The sequence below is a fragment of the Sciurus carolinensis genome, chromosome 13, assembly GCF_902686445.1.
Source record: "Sciurus carolinensis chromosome 13, mSciCar1.2, whole genome shotgun sequence".
In the NCBI taxonomy this organism is placed as follows: domain Eukaryota; kingdom Metazoa; phylum Chordata; class Mammalia; order Rodentia; family Sciuridae; genus Sciurus; species Sciurus carolinensis.
Window position 1 is genome coordinate 3,861,204 of NC_062225.1, and position 23,104 is coordinate 3,884,307.

Consider the following 23,104-nt stretch of genomic DNA (forward strand, 5'->3'; position numbering starts at 1 on the left):
GTCTAGAGTTCTGTTTATTCCTCTGAAAAACGTGTATGGTAATAGTACCTATTGTAGCACAGCAACTCAAGGAGCTTTTTTTTAAAAAAAAAATTTAGTTGTCAATGGATCTTTTTATTTATTTATTTATTTATTTAGATGCGGTGCTGAGGATGAACCCAGTGCCTCACACATGCCGGGCAAGCACTCTACCACTGAGCCGCAACTCCAGCCCCTCAAGGAGCCATTTTTTAAAACAAAATTATCTCCTGGAGATGTTTTCTTCTTAGAGCCACTTCCTGCTTCCATCCCAACCTTTCCCTATTCCTTATTTGTTTCAATCATATTCTTAAGTTCTAAAGAAAGTCCCTCGCAATGCCTCTCCTTTCCTCTATTGGAAAGGTAACAGGGACCCCAGCCAAGGAGGGCCACGATGCCTTGGAAGAGGGCGCATGCTGTGGGACGCCTGCCCCGTCCCACTGCGCCCCTTTCCACTGCATTAAAAGCTTTCTGCGCATCTGAGCCCCCCCAACAAGATAGAGATTTAAGACAGAAGGTTCTCCTCTATTCCTGAAAGACAGGCTTAACTTAAGCCTCTTTTCCATGGTCAGCCTGCCTGCTAAGCAGCACTTGGTGAAAGCCTTCCTCCTGGGGGCACTGTCCCGTAGAGCTGAGCGAGGATTGGGTCAGGTAAAATCAGAACCAATATTTCTTCCTTTTGATACTGGAGATTAACCCAGGAACACTCAAACGATGAGCCACAACCCCAGTCCTTTTTATTTTGAGACAGAGTCTCGCTAAGTTGCTTAGGGCCTCGCTAAATTGCTGAGGCTGGCCTCGAACTTGCGATCCTCCTGCCTCAGCCTCCTGAGCTGCTGGGATGACAGCGGTGCGCCACCACATCAAGCTCGGAACTGGTATCTCTAAGAAACGGCAATGGAGTGCACAAATAAGCGTTAACTATTGCTACCATTCCTTAGAAACCTTGTGACCATGGCCGAAAAGTCCTCAACACGTGAAAGAAAGAACCTTACGAATTAAGTTAAAAACCCGACCACATTACGGTCACTATGGTGAAGACGCGCAAGGAATGCTACGCACGTACAGAGCGGGGCCGGCAGCGCGGCGGTAGCGCGCATGCGCCGTCGCGGCGGGCGGAGGGGCGCGTGCGCAGCCTCGGGGCGGAGCCTGCGTGCGCGGGGCGGGGTCTGCGTGCGCGGGGCGGGGTCTGCACCCCGTGGCGCGACTCTGGATTCCTGCGCTGACCACGCTCGCGTTACTCTGGTCACCCGGCGCGCGAGGGGAGGCCGTCTGCTGGGGTCATGGATTTTGAGAATCTTTTCTCAAAACCCCCCAACCCCGCCCTCGGCAAAAAACCGCTCCCGGACGCTGAGGAAAGGTGACCCCTCATCTTCTCATCCTCGTGCCTCGGAGGCCGCGTGCGGGATCGTGGGGCGGGGCGGGGCGTGCGCAGCGGAGGCCGAGACCGGACCGGGCCGGGCCGGGCCGGGGCGGGGCGGGCGCGGCGGGGCCGTGCGGCTGGGCGGGAGGCGCCCTCGGTGCGCCTGCCCGCTCCCCGGGCCGGGGTGCCGCGCCCGCCCTCGCCGCCTTGTGCTGGCCTGGTTCCCCGGAGCCCGCAGCGCGGGGGTCGCCGGGGCTCCTCCTGCAGCAGGGACCAGTCCACAAGCCCCTCGGGTAGTGAAGGAAGCAGCAGCGAGTGCCCTGCGCGGGCCACTGACGACCTTCAGAGGCTCTGAGACCAGAGTAAGGCAGCGCGTGGAAAAGCGGGAGGACGGTGCGCCGCGTGCGAGGGGCGGCTGGTCCGTGGAGGTGTCCCCGCGGGCCTGTGCACCTGGTGTTGAGTCGCTCGTATTCTTAGGGTGTGAAGGCTCTTAGCCCGCCGGGCTGCCCATTTCCTCCAAGTCACAACCGTGACACACCCCTTTCCTCCTTCATTTCTCTCTGCGCCGTATCTCCAGCCCTGGGGTTTACCTCTCGGTATCAGTGGTCTCTCTTCACTTCTGTCCCAGAGACCTTAATGGAAGCTGTGACCTTAGTTACCATCAGTTAGCGGCCTTCCTATGTGCTTTAGGTGAAACACATCATTTAGTGCTCACAGTGACCTTCAAGAGAAAACAATGTCGTCCTTGTTTTATAAGTGAGAAGATTGAAGCACCAAGAGGTTAGATAACCTGCTGAGATTGCACAGTATATGTGGCAAAGCTGGAATTAAGTTGCCTAGACAGTGTACCCTGTGATTTTTATCACCCAGCTTCTAAAGCAAAATTACCAAGATTTAAAATAAGACCTATAAATTTTGGAAAGAGACATTAGTTACTTGCAGATGATGTGAACATCTGAGAAAAAGACAAACTCGTTGATATACTTTTAAAATACATTAGAGAATTTGTGGTGAAGCACCGCAAAAAAGAAAATAGGAGCATACGAAAACAATAGCAGCTACCAGTTTGAAAATACATGGGAGGGAAGAGCCATCCACGAAGCTTGACTGAAGTAAGACCTTGGGAATTTTGCCAGGCCATAGGTGAAGGATGGTGTGGAAGTAGAGGGAACCATCTGCTCATTCATATCCTTTGCCTATTTTTCTGTTTGGCTCTTGGTCTATTTGTTTCAAATTTTAGATTCTTTTATACTCTTAATTTGTCTTCTAATTTTACTTGTGGGATTATTATTCAGTACACTAAAAGTGTGGGGTTATTTTTTTTTTTTGCAGTGAAATTAATTTGTCTTTTATGGTTTCTGGGTTTTTCCTAGTAACTGTGATGAGAATACTTCTTATTGATTCCAAACAAGTTTTTACATTTTTATTGGACACCTGCTACATAGGAGGCATGCTAGGCCTTGGAATTATAGCAGCAAATGAACAAGAGACAAAAATCCTGTTATTCCTGGAGCATATTTTGGGAGGGAGGGGAAGACAGCTAGCTGATACACAAATGTATAGTATTTTGTACACTTAGGAAGTGTTGGTTGGATGGTAGAGAGGACGTAGATATTTTAAAGGAGGTAGTTAAGGAAAGCCTCCTTGGTAACTTTGGTAACATTTGAGTCAGGCCCTGAAGGAGTAGAGGGATGATGACATTGTGGAGAGAATGTTCTGTGGGAGGGGCCAAGGCAGAGTGAGTGGGGTGTGTTTGGGTCTCAAAGTGGCCAGTGCCACTGGGGGAATGGAGTCAAAGTATAGGACCCAAAGTCCAGGAGGATTGGAGGAGATGGCACACAGGGGGGATTCGAGGTGCCATAAGGAATCTGGCATTACTGAGCAGCAGGATGTAGGTTTTAGCAGGGTTGCTCTGGTTGTGTTGAGAGAGCGTAGGCAGTGGGAGCACCTCGGGTCAGGTAGTAGCAAGAGATACTCACACATGGATCCATTTTGGAAACAGAATAGACTGAATTTCCTCACAGATTGGATAGGTGATGTGAAAAGGAGTTAAGATCAGCTTCAAGGATTTGGTCAGTATCCTTAGGAGGGTGCTGCTGTGTAAGTAGAGGATTTGGTTCAGGAGAAGATCGAGTTCAGTGCTGGGTATGTTAAGATCATGGCTGGTCAGTCTGTAGTTGGTGTGTCGAATATGAAGTTGGCTCTGTTTGCTTTACAGGGTGGGGGGGGGCTCTGGGATGGAGATTTGTTGTTGAAGTCAGCTACCTACAAGATGGACGTTTTTAGAAGCAGTGAGAGATCACCAAGATGGGACCTTAGATCAAGAGGAGAGTTAGGAGTTAGAGTTGTGAAGATGAGGAACCAACCAAGGAGACTGAGAAGTAGCCAGTCAGGGAGAAGTGAGCAGGATGCAGTATTCCTGAAGCTGACACCCAGGAAGGCAGTCAGCTCTGTGCCATCTGCTCATAGGCCAGGTAACGTGAGGACTCATCATCCTGGACCTTAATGAAAGTGGATGTGGATTTGGAGTGAGCAGCAAAGAATTATAGGGTGTGGGGTTAGGGTACACACTTGTTCACTAGTATCTTCTGTTTCCCATTTGTCATCTTTCTTGGGTTATGTTTTAGTGTTTACTTTACTGGAACATCCTCCGGTGATTATTTCACATGATGTGTATGCATGGTCCACTTCTCTTTCCTGTGAGTCTGAAGACAGTTTTTCTTTCTTTTCTGTCTTCACATGAGAGTGTTTGTCTCTCCTAACCAGAAGGCACTGCCTTCTACCTGACCTGCCTTCTCTTGTACATTCCTCTTTGCTAACACTTACGTATCTTTTTGAGTTCAGAAAGCCGCTGGTCCCAGTTAAAGGTTTCTTTCAGATGGATTTGTACCTATCTCATTTACTGAAGTTGCTCTGTTTTTCTTCCATGCAGGTAACTCTCAGGAGGCAGGGGCAAAGATTCTTTTTCATGGTTATAGCCCAGATGTAAGGCTCAGAGCCTGGTATATGATGATTACTCATTATCTCTTGAATGAATGGAATGATGGATGAATGGATAATTTATATAGCTGCTAATTCTTGAACATTAGGATTGTATAATCTAGAATTTGAACCTTTCAGATTTTTTATAAAACTTATCTTGACATTTACTGCTTTTCATAATTTTGTACATTATTTATCTGGAGTATTTGGAGTAGACTTTGGGATTGAAGGGCAAATTGAAGACAAGCCAAAGCACTAAATTGTAATGCTGTGGTATGAACCCTTTTCAGGTTGAAAAAACCCTTTTGTGTTATTTGATATTTTTGCTGCAGAATCGATGATGAAATAGATGATACAGAAGTTGAAGAAACACAAGAAGAGAAAATAAAATGGGAAGTAAAACTGGAGTGTGAGCAAATTCCCAAAAAAGTAAGGTTAAGTTGGGATATTGAAAAAACAGCTAGGAGTGGATGTGAGCCGTTCATGAGGGTCCTGTGCGTCCCCATTGCAGCAGCATCTAGCACCTGCCCAGCTTACATCCAGGAGACTTGGTCACGTTCTTTTAAAAAGTTAGCATTCATTCAGTAACTTTGTTGTCATTTAACATGACCTGGTTCTAGAAATTGCTTTCATTTTCATTTTTTCTATTTCCCCCCACATCAGAGGGATATGTGCCAAGTTGTAACAAAGTTGACTTTCCTTATTTCTGAAATGGATTGTAAACTGTTTCTAAAACCTTTTTCTTATCAAATTGGATTAAAATTTTTAAGAGATTTGAATTTCATTGGTTCTAGGGTTGTAGCTATGTGGTAGAGCACTTGCCTTGCACATGTGAGGTTCTGGGTTTGACCCTCAGTACCACATAAAAAATAAATACATAAAATAAAGGTGTTGTGTTCATCTACAACTAAAAAAAGTAAAAAAAAAAAAAATCATCGCTCCCTGTTTCTGGAGGCTGGCAGTTCAGGAACAAGGCTTGGCAGGGTTGGCTCCTCTGAGACCAGTGAGGCGGGCTCTGTCCTGGGCTGTCCCTGGCTCCTGGTGGTTGCTGGAGCTCTTTGGCTTTCCTTGGCTCACAGCAGTATCGCCCTGACCTCTGCCTTCATGTCATGTGACATTCTCCCTGTGCCTGAGTGTTGGTCTGAACATCCCCTCTTTTAAGGACACAAGGCAAACTGGATTGGGGCCCAACCTAATGACCTCATCTTAATTAATTACATCTGTAATGGCCCGATTTCCAAATGAGGTCATATTCTGAAGTCCTGGGGCTTAGGACTGCACCATAAGGATTTTGTAAGGACACAGTTCAACACAGCAAGGTAAATATCTTCCTTTCTTACTACTACTTTCTTTTGAACTTTTTAATTTTTTCCTTTTTGTGGTTGAACCCAGGGGCAACTTACCACTGAGGTATATCATCACCAGGCCTTTTATCTTTTATTTTGAGACAGAGTCTTACTAAGTTGCTGAGGCTAGCCTTAAACTTGAGATCCTCCCCGCTCAGCCTCCCACGTTACTGGGATTATACATGTGTACCGCCATGCCTGGCTAAACTTTTTTTTAATTGTGAATTTTAGCATTACAAGATTTTAACACCACTCATTGTATTGGCAGTGAGTCTCATAAGACACGAGTGGGCTTTCACAGGATACTCTTTTACTTAGCTGTATCACAGGATACAGGACAGAAGGTAGAGCAGGCCCGCATCTCCATCTCCTTGGGAAGGCTTTCAGCTGCCCAGATCAACTGCTTCCTTTGCCTTTTGGGGCAGGTATTGATGCCATGGGCAAGAACTGAAATTGACACCAAGAAATTGCTACTTCAGTTTCCTACAAATATTTTATACTGCTTCAGTCACATAGGCCCCAGTCCTTCCTACTCACAGGCCCCCTGGTCTGTGTATTAACTGCCAGAGCAGACAGACTGAGGGAACAGTGTACAATTGTTCTAAGTAATTTCCAAAAACCACTTCTGTGAAAAGATGGACACCTGGGTTATTCCCAGCAGACGCTAGTCCAGTTCTTGTGAGCAAAGAGCTCACAAATGTATAGTGAACAAATGGATAGTGTCATGACTCATTTAAAAGAGAGTACCCAACAATTATCAAGAATACAAGCAACAATTAGTGTTGGCGGGGATGTGGGGGAAATGGTACACTCATACATTGCTGATGGGACTGCAAATTGGTGTAACCACTCTGGAAAGTGGTATGGAGATTCCCCAGAAAACTTGGAAAGGAACCACCATTTGACCCAGCTATCTCACTCCTCAGTTTATACCCACAAGACTTAAACTCAGCATACTACAGTGACTCAGCCACATCAGTCTTTGTAGCAGCTCAATTCACAATAGCTAAACTATGGAAACACCCGAGGTGTCCTTTAATAGGTGAATGGATATAGAAACTGGTATATGTACAACGGAATATTACTCAGTCTTAATGAAATTATGGTATTTGCTGGCAAATGGATGGAACTGGAAGCTGTCGTGCTAAGTGAAGGTCGAATGTTTTCTCTGATATGCAGATGCTGATTCAAAATAAGGGTTGGGGACTAGGGAAGAGTCATAGTACTTTGGATTAGACAAAGGGGAATGAAGAGAAGGGAGCGGGAATGGGAACAGGAAAGATGGTAGAATGAATTGGACATTAATATCCTATGTCCTTATATGATTACACAATCAGGGTAATTCTACATCATGTATAATAGAAGAATGAGAAACTATCGCCGTATATCTATAATATGTCAAAATACATTCTACTATCACGTATAACTAATTAAAACAAATTAAATAAAAAGAGTGCCCAAACTGGGGCTGTGGCACACGCCTGTAATCCCAGCCGCTGAGGAGGTGAGGCAGCAGGATCACAAACTCAAAGCCAGTCTGAGCAACTCAGCGAGACCCTGTTTCTAAATAAAATACAAAATAGGGCTGGGGATGTGACTCGGGTCGGGTGTCCCTGAGTTCAGTCCCTGGTACCAAAAAAAAAAAAAGTAAACACTGCAAATGAAGAAAACATTGCTGCCCCTTGCTGAGTCTTAGCCCCTTTTCCTCTTGGAGGTGACTGTGGTCCTAACTTGTGTATGCATCACTTTGCTCCTTCCTTGCGTAGTCATTGCCCAGGAATGCAGTTTTTCTTGCCTGTTTTTATTTTGTGAGAGTCACAAATATTGTGTATTGCTTGCTTGTTCTTTTTCATGACCGCATAGTATTCTGTTATTGAACATAGCAACTTTTGTGATCAGTGGGTGTTTGGACTGGTTCTCAGTTTTGGTGCTTAGGGGCAGTGCTGCTGCCTCCTTTCACTCATATTCTGCTGTACACGTACTGTGCATTTACCTAGACATGGAACCACTGAATCTTAAGAGTATGAGCTGAGTGCCCTGGTGCACACCTGCAATCCCAGTCACTCAGGTGGCTGAGGCAAGAGGATCAAAAGTTCAAGGCCAGCCTCAGCAATTTAGCGAGGCCTTAAGCAACTTAGTGAGGCACTATCTCAAAATAAAAAATAAATAAATAAAAAAGGGCTGGGGGTGTAGCGTGGTGGTTAAGTGTCCCTGAGTTCTATTCCTAGTACCAAAATATGAATAAAAAGAGTATGAGCATCACACTAACTAGTCCAAAGTGGTGCTGGCTGGGCGGGGTTCCAGAGGAGCGCCTGGGAGGTCTGCGTTCTGGTGCTGGTCTGTGCTTGGCGCTGCTTCCTTGTCTTCCCCTCCTGATGAGGCGGCTGCGTGACTCGGCATCCTGTTCTCGTCCTCCAGATCATGGTGGACCAGGGACCTTGGGATCCCTTTGCCATCTGGGTTTCCTCTTCTGGTGTGACTGATCAACTCTTTGTCCTTTCCCTACCCCCGTTAGTTTATCTGTGATTTTATTTTTTTCTTGATTTGTGGTTCTTCTGGATATGAGTAGTTTTTATCTTCATCTTTAAGGGTTATATGTTGCAGATATCTGCTCATTTCATAGCTTTCTTTCCATCTAGTGACATTGTTTTAAATAAAAATTTTATAATTTTAATATAGTCAGTTTTTAATCTTTTATAGTTAGTGCTTTAGGTTTTTGTTTATCCTAAGACAATGAAAATATTCTTTACATTGTCTTCTAAAAACTATATTGTTTTACCTATCACATTGAAGTTCATTATCACTCAGGTGTTGGGACTAATTTTGTTTTACCCTTTTTGTAATTGCCACACTTAATTGTTCTAGCAGTGTCCGCGTGAGGGTACAGGGCTGTCTTTTCCCTGTGGATTTTCAGTGTTACTGTGGTCAAAATCGAGTGTGCGTCTTCCATTGGTTTTCTGTCCCTTCCCTGTGGGGAGCCACCCATATCCAGCAGAATCAGTCTCGGCTGAGCCATGGGACACAGAGGTCTGACTCCCAGGAACTGGCGGTCATGGGAGACCGTTTCAGACAGCCTGGGAGTAGGTGGCCCTGTACAGAGGTGGCTCACCCTGAGGACATGCTAGTTCCCTAAGCAAATGACTTCCCTAACTCTTCCCTGTCCTGTTCCTCACAGAGAAGCCCCTCCTGTCCTGGCCCCTTCACCTGTGGGACTATAAATACAGGGAAGGTGGGTTTGTCCATCTTGTTGGAGGCCAGATCTGGTATGGCCTGATCGGTCACACCCCCTTCCTTTTGAAAAGAGTATGGACTCTTGTGTTTATTGATTAGATAAGTTTATTAGTTAATTGATCTCCAGCACTGTCCTCCTCCAGAAACTCTTCCCCTCATCCATGTGGGACATGGAAACCCCACACACATCTGACCACACTGCCTTCATTACTGCCGCTTTGTAATGAGTTTGATGTCTCACCTTGTTTTCTTCTTTGAGGATCTGGACCTTCCTTAGCTCTTTGCATTTCCATATAAATTGTAGAATCAGTTTGTGAAGTTCCACAGAAAATCCTGGTGGAATTTTCAGTGGGAATGCATCGAATCCATAGATCTTTCAGGGAAGAATTGAAATCTTTAAAATACTGTTCGATCTTTATGCCTTCTTGAGTTTTGCTTAACAATATTTTTATCATTTTCTTTGCAGATATCCTACATTTTAGTACTTTAATTATACTTATTTATTTTTAGTTATATTTTTTGCTAGATGTTTGATGAAACTATTGTAAATTATTTATTTCTTTAGATGCTGACAGTCAAACCCAGGACTTCATGCGTGCCAGGCTCCACCACTACCCTTACATCTTAAAATACCATTTTTAACTCTTGGTTTCTTGTTTGGTCATTACACACCCATATATAGGAATGTGAAGGAGCTAACATTTTTGAGTTTGTTAACATTTCTGAAAATAGTCTTGAATTTATCCTCTTAGTTGATCGATAGTTTGGCTGCAGTAGAATGAAGTTTGAGATTGTTGCTCGGTTTCCTCCTACTGTCCAGTGTTGCAAAGGTGAATTGGTCCTCATTCCTTTATGAGTGTCCTGTTTTCGGGAGGGTCTTCGCTGTGCTTTTGGTGTTGACTGTGCAGCTTTTTCCTTTTGTTGTGCTTAGTGCCACGGCACCACAGTAACCTGACTTTCTCTCACGTCCTTTCTGTAGGAGATGTTGCTTTTATTGCTTATCTGTCTTTTTTCTTTATAGACAAAGAAATTTCCTTTTTCTATTTATTTCATAAATCATTTTAACTATTTAAGAGCTCTGTGATTTGATCTTCAGAAGAAGAGGGACAGAAAATACCTGAGAATGACCAGGGGTACTGTGCAGGTTATATGATTTGTTTGTCCATTACCCTAGTTTTGAATCAACAAACACACCTTTAATTGTCTGAAATTGTTATACAGGCAGTATAAATTTTGAATCATTAGTTTTTCAATTAGCAATAATTGCGCCTCAGATAAACCTCATTGGCTACGATACTGCCACTGCACAAAGCTGGCTAAATTGTTAGTTTTTTACTATACTTACAAATTGGAAAGATTGTGTGTATAAGTATGTATGCGTATTTATGTATTTGTATATGTGAATATTTTTACTAACATTGATTTTGAAGATTTTTTTTAAATGTATTTATATAGCAGGATCCAGGATGATTTCATGGCTTTAATAGACCTGACTCTGTATAATAACAAACATTTAGTTTTATTTTTTATATTTTTTAGTTGTAGATGGACACAGTGTCTTTATTTATCTTTATGTGGTGCTGAGGATCGAACTCAGTGCCTCGCACGTTCAAGGCGAGTACTCTGCCACTGAGCTACAGCCCCAGCCCCACAAACATATTTTTTTGTAATTCATTTAGTAAAATTAGTACATGACTTAAAAAAACTAAGAGTTTGCTTTTGTTGTAGCATTTTTAAAAATATCTTGAATATCTTTGTATATTTATTTTTTATATTTTGAGTTCCTTGAATTACACTGTTTTTTCTGGACCAGTTTTTCACTTACTCCTGCTCTTTTTTTTTTTTTAAGTAGGTGGAGATCTCAGTGGTGGTATGAGCATTAATGCTCACTTCCAGAGCATTCTTTGTTGTTGTTGTTTTTTAATATTTTTTTAGTCATTGATGGACCTGTATTCTTATTTATTTATATGTGGTGCTGAGAATCAAACCCAGTGCATCACACATGCCAGGCAGGTGCACTGCCACTGAGCCACAACCCCAGCCCCTTATTCCTGCTTTTTATAAGCATTTCCTCTAGGACAAGACAGCAAATATTTTAGGTTTCTTTAAAGCTGAAGAGCAAAATTGAGGACATTATGTAGCTACTTATTCAATGAAAGAGAGAAAACATTTCTGCAACATTTTATTGGCAAAATTCAACATATAATACTGAGTTTTTGTAATACACATCTTCTAATAAGAATAATGGGATTATTTGTAAGATAATTGTTTGCTTAATTGGGATTCAGAGTCAATGTTCCCTGACATCAAAACTGATCATAAAGTTTCATGTGTTTTACTGACGTATTCTGGAATTGTGTCTGTGTCAGCTCCGAAGGTGGCTTCTGATTACAGATGGGCACTGCTCCATACTAGCATCAGTTCACCCGCAAGTGATCTTTTTTTTTTGGTACAGGGGACTGAACCCAGGGCGCTTCACCACTGAGCCAACCCCAGCCCTTTTTGTGTTTTATTTAGAGACAGGGTCTCACTGAGTTGCTCAGGGCCTCAGTAAGTTGCTGAGACTGGCTTGGAACTTGCGATCCTCCTTTCTCAGCCTCCCAAGCCCCTGGGATTGTAGGCGTGTGGTTTTAATTGAGCGTTTCGTTGCCTGGACGGCGTCTGTGGTGCTTTACTGGATGCTCCAGCTGTCTCTGGAGGTGCCACACTTGCACAGCCCAGCGGATTTAAAGTGGCACTGCGAGGACTGCAGCTGGAGCTGTGGCAGTGGAGGTCTTGCTCCTGCTCCGTGGGCAGCACCCTGCTGCCGAACAGCATGGCTGCCAGCTGCCAGCTTGTCCAGGGCCCGGAGCACCACGGAACTCGTTTGCCTCGTCTTGAAATTGTGCATTGACATTTCTCCAGTTTCTTCATGTTGAGCAGCTGTTCTTGCCAGAAGGCCAGCTCTCTTAAGAAACTTTCATTTTCTCTGAACATATTTCCTCAGCTGCTGCAATCCTGTGACTCAGTTAACTCACCACCCGCTTCTTTGGCTGGGAAGGTGAACCACTCAGAAATTTCCTTTGGTCATAGCCTTGCTCTTGTTTTTTATTTCTGTGAAGAAAGAAGTCTGTGATGAAATAACTTGTTAATTTTCTGATTTCCTGACAATTGCTTTCTTTTGTTGGGAATATTGTGGTGAATACTCGATACTGTAATGTGTTGTTTGACACCACTGTGTTATTACATAATGACTGGGACACCTTGCCATCTAATTCAACAGTAAGATGATTCACAGTGCTTCACTGTGGAGGAGTTAGTACCCACATGAAAAGCCTTAGCTTTAGATGGCGTGTTTCATTTCTTTGGGTAACTCTTCCCCCTTCCCCTCGCCCTCTGCAACTGAAAAGGTCCTGGTTAATGGTAGGGAAGAGAGAGTTTGCTGTAATAACTTTGTCCTTTTCTATATAATTATAATTCATCCTTACTTATAGTTCAGTTTCTCATGCTCCATTCTAAGACCAACCTTAAGAGCATAACTTCCTGTCAAAACCCTGTCAAACTCTCTGAATTACTTCTCACCGTCTGCACACACAGATATCAATACAGTCATCTATACTCAGTTTTACTTCTTTGGGGTGTCAGGAAACCTTACTCATTTAATAGACCATAGTAAATCAAGTGCAAAAACCAACACGAAACACCGTCACTTGAGAAAAATACTACTTTATTTAGTCTCCTTTCCAAAAGGAGGAAAGGTTATATCCGTTGTATACTTTTTTTCAGTGCTGAGAATTGAACCCAAGGCTTTACACAAGAGCAAGTGCTCTACCACTGAGTTATGTCCCCAACCCTTTGTAAAATTTTATTTCGAGACAGTCATACTGTTCTCAGGCTGGCAGTGAACTTGTGGTCCTCCTGCTTTAACTGCCTGAGTCCCTGGGATTGCAGGCACATACCTCTGTGCCCTGTCTCGTGTTTGTATGCTTTGTAAATTACAGAGAACAACAAACTGAAGCAGAGTTTATAGCAAGTTAAGAAAAGTAATCAGTCATTTGTATCTTATGTATTTTAGTACCCTCTGAAAAGAATCACTAGCAGTATTCATCTCTGTACTAAAAAAAATGGTTCTGGTTTTATTAATGTTGCCAAATTGTCATTCAGTACAAATCAGGCATGTTTTTGCCTGTGGCTAAAGGAGTCTGCTTTGGCACTGTAGACCATGGGTTTTGTACAAGTGGGGGCACATAATCACTCGTGGATCTTTTTGATTCAAGAGAATCTCACTGTGTTTGATTGAACTCAACTTCATGGGGACTGCTGCATATTGAATAATCTTTTGGTTTCCTCTGTACTTGATAAAGGCCAAAACCAAGATAAACATAATAATCTATCACAGGAGTTGGCCAACTTTTCTGTAAAATACCAGGTACTGAATCTTTTCGACCTTGTGGGCCATATTGTCTCTGTCACCACTAAGACAATATAAGTGCATGGGTATGACTGTGTTTCAGTAAAACTTTATTTATACCAGGTATGATGGCACATGCCTGTGATCCCAGTGACTCAGTGGACTGAGGCAGGAGGATCAAAAGTTTGAGGCCAGCCTGGGCAACTTAGCAAAATCCTGCCTCAAAATAAAAAGGCAGGGGGAGCTGGAGATGTTGCTCAGTGATAGAGCACTTGCCTAATGTGCAAAGGCCCTAGTTTCAATCCCTACTCCATACACACACCCACACACAAACCTCACTTTATTTATAGAAACAAGTGGCCAGACTCCAGTTTGCCAACCCTTGATCTGTCAGTTTAGAAGTTACATTTATCCTGTGGTAAATAATGGCACTCTTCCTTCAGACTTGAATCAAGCAACCTGGTGACCTGAAGGTGGTCGGATTCGTTGGAGTCTCATGTAGTGCAATGAAGATAAAATGTACACTGAAGTCATTGTCAGATCAAGAAACTTCCTCAGTCCGAGAAGTCTTTAAGCAGGGAGAAGTTCATTTCTAGGCTTACAATAGTCATCTGGTGGTATTATGCCTAGCCTAAAGTTAACCATCAGAAGTAAACCATTAAATTACTCTTCCTTTGCTTATTTTTTTGTTGCCTTAGTTATCACATGAAAGTAAGCAAGAGACCAGATCCCTAAAGCATGCTTTTTCTTCCTTCTGGTGATGCTAGGGCGGGACCCAGGGCCTTACACATGCTCTGGCTCTACCACTGAGCTACCTCCTCAGCCCCTCCACAGCATGCTCTGGAGCAGGATCTTTGACCACTGTAATGGTGGGCATGTCGTCTCCTGACATCAGAATAGAAACCTTTTTGTACTGGTCACTTAAAAAAATCTTTATTTAAATTGTACACATTAATTCTAATTATATAATGATATACTATGTCACCAAGTGTAGTCACCTGAATAACTAGTACTTGGAAATTTTTTTGCAGAAATTGCTATGAGGCATCTCCTATGATCAGCTTGGGCTCCTCCAGGATCAGCTCCCCATAACTAGTTTCTGTTCCATTGGGTGCTTGGGTTCTGCTGTTGCCTTGGGACATGTTCAGTAATAGAATAGAGAACTGGTTCTAAAGGTAAAATAGGGCTGGTAGAGTGCTTGCCTAGCATGTGCAAAGCCCTGGGATTCCATCCCCTGCACCACAGAAGAGGTAAATGGGTGAATGAATGCCGAGTCATACAGGGAACAGGGTAGTTCTTCTTGTGGTATTTGATGGCACTACTGCTGTGAACTCCAGCAGGACTTGGCTTTGGTAGCTGTAATGTATCTTAAGTTAAAGAGGATTTTCAACTGGGCTGTTACAGTTAGTGGGGTGCTATATGGAATATTGAATTACCAAATTGGAACATCTAAACTTAATTGTCATTGCAAAGAAAGAAATGCCCTGTGAGAGTTGTAGTCCTATAATCCCCTTCTGTCCAGTAATGAAGATTGGTGGGGTGTTAGACTTTCATTCAGTAAAATGCATACAGTGTAGGAATTATGAATCTTCTCTCAAATTATCTTTAAGGATGGGTATGTCAGGCTGGTTTTTTTTTTTGTTTCTAATTCTGGAAATTTCAAATATGTAAAATATATATGTTGTCTATGGACAACATAGAATTTGAACCCCATCTGCTCATCACTGAGCATCAACAATGATCCATTCATGACCAGTCTTGTTTCTTCTGTGTTACCAAGTTGTTTTCAGCCTTGTTAAATTTTTAAAATTGGAATTTTAATTTTTTACTTAGTTTAGGCATTCTGGAAACTCCACGTCACCAAAGGCTTTGCTGCGTAGAAAATCAAGGAGTAAGGACTATGATTCATACAGTGATAATGATGTCTGCAGCCTGGAACCGGAGGACAATTTTGCCAAAGAGCTTCAGCAGTACATAAAAGCTAAAGAGATGGCAAATGCCACTCAGCCCCCACCATTTTCTGAAGAATCTACAAAGAAAGAAGGAGCCAAAGATAGCCAGCAGGGTAAGCACCAAACTATCACACCATTTAAAGTTCAACCAGAGAAGCAGTCACAGTTGCCCATATGCGGGCAGGGGATTCTCCTGCACTTACTCATAAGATTGTGGAGGTCATAGATCTTTTCATAGGTCTTACATGGTCTCAGACCCCACCTGAGATCTGGCCAGGCCACATGCAGTGCTCACTGTTCACAGGAGACGCTGGGGATCGCAGGCAGGTTCTTGTCAAAGGCTCTGTCCATATCTAAAGGGAGAATGCTAAATCCCCAGCTTTTGCGAATGTGAAGGACAGGAAGTACCTGTGTGTATTGCTGTCATTTAAAGAAGTGGTGACTGGAAGGGTTGTATGTCAGACTACAACCCAGAAATATATTCTTTTAGATTATTATTTTTTAAAATTTTTAGTTATTTTATTTGTTCTGATTAGTTGTACATGACTTTTAGATTATTAAAATGAGATTTAACATACAGCAATGACAATTGTACATGAAATTCTCACTGCTTTCCTTTTTTTTTCCCTGCAAGTGTTTCTTCTATTGAAAACACATCTATAGACTAATTTATAAAGAATACTTTGAAAAATCTGTTATCTGAGGTCATGTGAAACATTTGAAAATTTTTTTCTCTTACAGTGCTGTGGCAATTCCTAATTAGATTCATCATGCCCTGAACTCTTCTGAAGAATCTGGCTTGTAGCTTGCAAGACTGATTTCGTTAATTATCTTGCTTTTTCCCCTAATAATGTTACAGCACAGAGGGGCCCCCCTTGAGCCCCAGCTCTTATAATTATGTCAGACAGATTTCAGACATGTCATTCAGAGTATCAGTCATGAGTTTTACTAGCAGTGATCGGAAGAAAGAAAAGGGGACACTCAAGGGAGAGAGGGGGTCCTCTCAGAAGAAGGATGGTATGCTCCACCTGCCCTCCAGTATTATTGGGGGTCCTAGGAACTTTCCAGAAAATCCTGCCCATGTCCACCTCTTTACTCTTGATTGATGGCAGGATGATATCAGACTTTGAAGTCACCACTGCCATGACAACTGTAGCTCTCTTTGGCCCATGCTAGCCAGTTCTAATTGGAACCCATTTTTACAGATTTTATGGTTAGAGGCAGTACCCTTGCCTCCTTGAGTTCTGGCATCTCGTTTGTGTAAGGATCACAAAAGTATGTGTGTTTCCCACAGCTTTAGGGTAACTTTTTTTTTTTGTCTGCATTTTGGGACTGTGTAACCCCTGCAGATAGCAGTGGTTTGCTGAAGAATGTAACATATCCTGTCAACTTAAGCCAGGAGGGCTGCAGGTGAATTGCTTCTTAAAAGAGGAAGCATGTGGGTCAGCATAGGGGCTCAGTTTATAGAATTATTTCCTTTACCTCCTGTTCCTACTGCTCATGCCTGTTTCCTGTCAATAATACATTATATGTTTTCAAAAGGAATGAATTGGGAATTGAGGATGTGTTACCATGATTTTCTGTTTAGTCTCATTAAGTCATTTTAAAAATAAACTTTCTTGTTTTTAGCTGCTAAATCAAAAAACAAAAACCTTAAAGCTGGTCACAAACATGGTAAACAGAAGAAAATGAAACGAAAATGGCCTGGCCCTGGAAACAAAGGCCCAAATGCCTTACCAAGAAACAGCAGCTCACAGAAAGAGGTACAAGAACACATGCCTGTAGATACCTGCATGCTTGCAGGCTTTTATCTTAGACCTCAGTGACAGGAATTGCTGGGTGACGTTGACAGGCAGAAGCATTCCTCAAAATCAGTTTTCCAAAGGTGGAGAGCTCCCCTTACCATCAGTGGGCTCTCCATAGTCTTCCTTCTTGCCTTTGAGCATCCTTCCCTCCCAGGCTAGCTGCCAGCACCCATTTTAAGCCTTAGTCTTTTCCGTGTTGTTCCTGAATACGTGTGTACATGTCCTTCAATTTTTGAGTGTTGATGAAAGAAGATAAATTTAAGCCGTGAAGACATTTCAACGGCCACAGAAGGTACAGAGTTTCCTTTGTTGCAGTCCCTCCTCACCTGTGGGTCCTGACAGGTGCTGTTTCTGAGCATTGTCTTACCAAGTCTCCCTGGTGACTTCACCTATCTTCCTGGTGTGTTGATTTTTGCTTTGTAGAGGTTCCTCTTGGTTTGCAGATGTATTCAGGGTGGAACAATCATGATTCCTCTGAATATTGTTTTTCTGAGGACTTTTAAACTGGTTAGCAATTTTTTTATGAGACTTGGTCACAGCCCAGTGGGGGACTAAAATGATATTACCAGATTTTCAGTGATTATATTAAATATTAAAATGATATTACCAGATATTCAGTGATTAAATATTAAAATGCTATTACCAGATATAAGTTGAATGCAGTAGTTTGTACCTTGTACCTTGCTACCTGGGAGACTGAGGCAGGAGCCTCACTTGAGCCCAGTAGTTTGAAACCAGCCTGGGCAACATAGCAAGATCACTTCTCAAACCAAAGAAAGCAAGTTTTGCAGATTGAAACACATTTATATGGAAGTTATCCCTGCTTCTGTACTTTACAGATGAGAAATCTGAAGCTCAAGGGTTCGAGTAACTGCTGTAGTCAAACAGGACCAACCAGGGCTGACCCGTTTCCCCATCCTGTTCCACGCTCACTGTTGCTGGCATCCCTTCCACGCTGTGAGCCATGCCAGACTCCAAAACAGGAGAAGCCAGAGACAAACTGAGACAGATTACAAAACATAATTCTGATGGTCTTACACACAAAAATTTGACATTATAGTAAAGCAGATCACTTGAATGACTCTACAGTTAGTGGCCTAAAATTATATTTACTAATTTGATGTGCAGAAGTGAGACCACAAATTACACATTAAAAGTAGTTTCTGTTTCTAAAGAGCTAAGTGGATTTTTAAATTCCCCTTCTGCTTTCTTATATAAAAATATTCTATTTTTGCACCTTTAACACCACCTCCAAGGGTTTATTTATGGTTATGTTTATTAATTTGAGCTGGCCAGAATCCTAAGCTCACACCTCTGAACATTTCATGAAAACTGTAGATTTCACTGCTTTCGTTCATTCTATGATTTCCCTACTTTTTTCCATTATTCTAGAGGTCTTTGCTCCTAGATTTCACTTTTTATCACAAGCAAAGGTGCTTTCATTTTCATTTTTTTTATTCATTTTTACAAAATAAGGATATAGTATAATAAAATATTTAAATTGCACAAATACTAATAATATTCAGTGATGGAATGCTGTTGAAACTAAAAAGAAAAAAAACAACAACATTCGTTTTGTAAACTAAAGTCTAAATCTTAACATGTGAAGGCCATTTTAGGAGAGAGAATTGGGCTGGGCATGGTTGGTGCACACCTGTAATCCTAGCTGCTTCGGAGACTGAAGCAGGAGGATCCCAAGTTCCAGGCCAGCCTGGGTAACTTATCAAGACCCTATCTCAAAATAAAATAAAGGCTGGGGGTGTGGCTCAGTGATAGAGTGGCCCCTGGGTTGAAGTCTCAGTGCCACACCACGAAAAAGAGGGAGAGAAAGAAGAGACACGTTGTAGTGATTTAAAGGTAGTTTAATTTTGTGAACAGAGTAAAATATTTTTCTTTTTCTCACAGATGATGTGTTGTTTTTGTTTTTAAAGGAAGATCAACCTAAAGAGAAGAAGCAGCATGTGAGAATGAGTCAGGGATTCATCAACCAACATACAGTGGAACGAAAGGGAAAACAAATCTGCAAATATTTTCTTGAAAGGAAATGTATTAAGGTATAAAATATGTGAGCAAAAATATACTAAAATGGCAGAGTGTGTTGGTGCACATCTGTAATCCCAGCAGCTTGGGAGGCTGAAGCAGGAGGATTGCAAGTTCAAAGCCACCCTCAGCAACTCAGACCTTGTCTCAAAATTAAAAAAAATAAAAGGGCTGGGGATGTGGCTTAGTGGTTAAGCACCCCTGGGTTCAATCTCCAGTACAAAAAAACTGTGTGTGTGTGTGTGTGTGTGTGTGTGTGTGTGTGTGTGTGTGTGTGTGTACATACATACATGTACATATAACATATGTACACACCCCAAAATGTAAGGTGATAACAAAAATGTACTAAATGAAACACACTGCTGTTTCCACTTGACACTCTTGTCATACCTGTAGGATTTTATAACCACTTCCTCCTGGAGAAGGTTCTGTTAGAAAATTTTAGTGAAATATTCTTTTATGTTTAAAAAATGATTTTTTAAAATAACTTTGTTTTAAAAATGTTTAGGACTTATGAAAATTTTAAATAGGTTTATATCATGTGTTTATGAATAACTCATTAGGAATTAGACTGTATTCTAAGACTTTAAATCTATCTGTAATCATTTGCTTATATGAAGTTTAGTAGGAATTAAATTGCAGTTACTGAAGTAGGAGAAATAATAATCTGTCCCTGTTTTTGTTTTTTGTTTTGTTTTGTTTTGTTTTTGGCCCAGGGAGACCAGTGTAAATTTGATCATGATGCAGAGATAGAAAAGAAAAAGGAAATGTGTAAGTTTTATGTACAGGGTTATTGTACCAGAGGAGAAAACTGTCTATATTTGCATAATATCCTTTATCACAAGACACTATAACTTTACTCTCCATAGGTATTTACATGAATGTTTTTTAATGTGCAAAATTTTTAGTGAAGCCAGTGTTGAAGCTATAACAACATTATATACTATCTAAACTGGTTAAGTAGTACATAGATTTTTTTTTCCATAAGAAAGGAGGGATTGTTGAGAAAAATCTCTCAAATGAAGATACATTCTGTTCAACCCGGATGGTATAGTGGGTTCATGAGACCCACCCAGCTCCCAGAAAGACATCCTCAGATTTTCTGCTATGACATTTGACTAATTGGATCTGAACTCATAAGGCTACTTTATATATATATAAGGGAATGCATAATTTGGTGTGCTTGTTTTCTATATATTTATATATATTTTGTACTATATAAAGGCTATTGTCCCTTAATTTGTAGAATAACCTTAGCTTTAGTGCAGATGGTGTAGACACATTGTAAAAATGTGGAACATAAACCTTTGAGAGTGACAGCACTCTTGGTCACCACAAAAGTTGTTTTGTTTATGTAAGACTAGAAGTCTCAGGCTGAGGGTGTAGCTCAACGGTAGAGTGCTTGCCTAGCACATGTGAGGCACTGGGTTTGAGCCTCAGGATCATATAAAAATAAATAAGATAAAGGTATTATATCTATCTACAACTTAAAAAAAAAAAAAACACGGGGCGTCTCCAGTTCTAACTCGAGAATTTTTTTCCTAGAAAATAATATTAAAATTGTAAAGGTGTATTTTTTATTTTAGTACTAGGGATTGAACCCAGGGGCACTGTACCACTGAGCTGTATTCCCAGTCCTTTTTTAAATTTTGAAACAGGGCCTCACTACGTTGCTGAGGCTGCCCTCAAACTTGGATCCTCTTGCTTCAACCTCCCAAGTTGCTGGGATTACAGGCCTGTCTAGTCTTATGTTCATAATACAGAATTCAGTATTTCTACTTGCAGGAAAGGTCTTTATGTAGAAAAACTAAAGTCATTAAATTAATATCAAATTATTTTAGTTTGATTAAAATTGTTTGCTTCCTTAACATTTGAGTTACATGAATATCCTTGCAAGTTTTACCACACAGGAACAAAATGTTATCAGGGAGAATATTGCAAGTTTTCACATGCTCCACTTACTGCTGAAACACAGGAACTGTTGGCTAAAGTAAGTATGATTTTAATAATTTTTTGCTTTTCTTTTTTAAAGATATGTTTGAACATATATGAAAATTTGAAAAGATACTTTCTTTGGGAAAATGTCTTATAGGTTAGTATATTGGATATATTAGGACTGATAATCATCCAAGAATTTACTTCTGTTTGGAAAATTATTTGTATGTATATTTATGTGATTTATTTATTTATTTATTTTTGTTATTGGGGGTTGAACCCAGGGGTGCTTCACCACTGAGCTACATCCTCAGTTCTTCTCTTTTGTGATAGGGTCTCACTAAGGTGCGGAGACTGACCTTGAACTTATGACCCTCCTGCCTCAACCCTCTGAGTCCCATACCTGGCTTGTTTGTTTATTTTCTCTTGTAGCTAAAAGGAATATTTATGGGCTGGGGAGATAGCTCAGCTGGTAGAGTGCTTGCCTCGCAAGCACAAGGCCCTGAGTTCGATCCCCAGTACCGCAAAAAAAAAAAAAAGAGGAATATTTATATTTGTTGCTGGTATGAATTGTAATGTTCTTAAAACCTTCAGGGGAGTTAATTTTAATACCTAATCTAAACTAAGGGAAGGAAAGCAATTAAGAGAAGTGGCACTTAAGGCAGATTAGATGGCACACACTTGTAATCCTAGTGACTTGGGGGGAGGTGCAAGGATCACAAGCTCCAGACCAGCCTCAGAAATGTAAAAAAAAAATGGTCTGAGGCTGTAGGCTTGGTGGTAGAGCACCCCTGGGTTCATTCACCAGTATTGTATCATATCATGAGATGGGGTGGGGAATAAATAAATAAGTAAATGACATTCTCCTGGAACGTTAGTATGTCAGTGACTCATAGGTCAATAAACATTTTAGAGTTACATCAAAGAATACTAACAATTTCAAAGTATTTTCTTCAATATTCTTTTGGTCTGTGAGAAAAGACTATTGAGAAATTATAGTCACTTGTATTTACCATGTATTAGATGGAGGTGGACTCTTCAAAATTAAATTGAAATGTATGTGAAATATGTATGTGACGGAAGTTCTCTTGAGCGAAAAAAGAAAAACAAAGTTCCCTTGAGCATGTGACAATATTAGAAAGCCAAAGGTGCTTATTTCTAGATATTTTTATGTCGTAAAATATGAACGGTTACTCTGGAATTAGACATTGTACTATTATTTTTATGAAATATGTATGAGGAAAATGGTATGTGTAAAATTAATTTTTCATTTCCTCATAGTAGTAGATATTATTAGGTGATTATTAGGATGACTGTTGCTGGAATCATTTAAAAAGCGTAAGAGAATGACACCGTACCTAATTAGATGTTAATATGTTAAAAGTGATTATGTAATTCTTTTTCATTCTAGGTTTTGGATAGTGAAAAGAAGTCATGCAAATGAAATAGACATAGAAAGGTAAAAGAATATACTACTACTTATTGTCTGAGGTGTCTCTAAAAATATTACAAAATACATATACACAGATATGTGGATCTCCATGGGCCCTTCCCCCATCTGAGTTTGTCTGTCATTGACATTTGTGTTCCCCACGCAGGTTTCTTATGATTTACCAGATGTGTATAATTCACTAAAAGTAGGTTTGTTTTGCTTCTGGCTAACAGAATCATCCTTCATGTAATCATGGGTGATTTACTGTTTTCACTCAGCCTGTGCTTCTAGAGTCCATTCATGTGGATGCAGTGCAGCTGTCACTCATTCATTCTAGTCCTGTGTAGCATTTTATTTTATGAACATGTTATAATTTATTTATTATACTATTGGTGGAAATTTAGGTTATTTTAAGTTTTTTTTTAAATGCAAACCATTATTATAAATATTCACATACAAACTCCAGTTATTAGTATCCAGGGCAAATACCAAGGAGTAGAATTGTATCAATTTAAGATAGTAAAGTAAAGCAAACCAAGGAGAGCAAAGCAATTAAGAAAAGTAGTACTCCTATTACAAAGAGCTTTAAAGGGAAAGTTGAGTCAGAGTA

At 41.1% G+C, this 23,104-nt stretch overlaps 1 protein-coding gene and 1 non-coding gene across 4 annotated transcripts in view; one reads left to right on the forward strand and one right to left on the reverse strand.

Moving 5' to 3' along the window:
- The window catches only part of Zc3h8 (zinc finger CCCH-type containing 8), a 37,863-nt gene that overhangs the window by 9,084 nt on the left and 5,675 nt on the right, over positions 1 to 23,104 (forward strand). For 2 of the 3 annotated variants that reach the window (XR_007104587.1, XM_047521942.1), the window contains exons 2-8: positions 4,696 to 4,792; positions 15,164 to 15,395; positions 16,912 to 17,045; positions 19,019 to 19,141; positions 19,844 to 19,955; positions 21,008 to 21,117; positions 22,474 to 22,521. Coding sequence is in view for 2 of the 3 variants with exons in the window: in XM_047521942.1 (XP_047377898.1) it covers positions 4,696 to 4,792; positions 15,164 to 15,395; positions 16,912 to 17,045; positions 19,019 to 19,141; positions 19,844 to 19,955; positions 21,008 to 21,117; positions 22,474 to 22,506 (841 nt within the window). In the remaining variant the exon portion in view is untranslated. Of the gene's footprint in view, positions 1 to 1,205; positions 1,379 to 4,695; positions 4,793 to 15,163; positions 15,396 to 16,911; positions 17,046 to 19,018; positions 19,142 to 19,843; positions 19,956 to 21,007; positions 21,118 to 22,473; positions 22,522 to 23,104 lie in introns of those variants that run through there. The other variant, XM_047521944.1, reaches the window with a different exon arrangement.
- LOC124963769 (U4 spliceosomal RNA) lies at positions 10,117 to 10,254 on the reverse strand. The gene has a single exon (XR_007104807.1). It is a non-coding gene; the product is annotated as a U4 spliceosomal RNA (small nuclear RNA).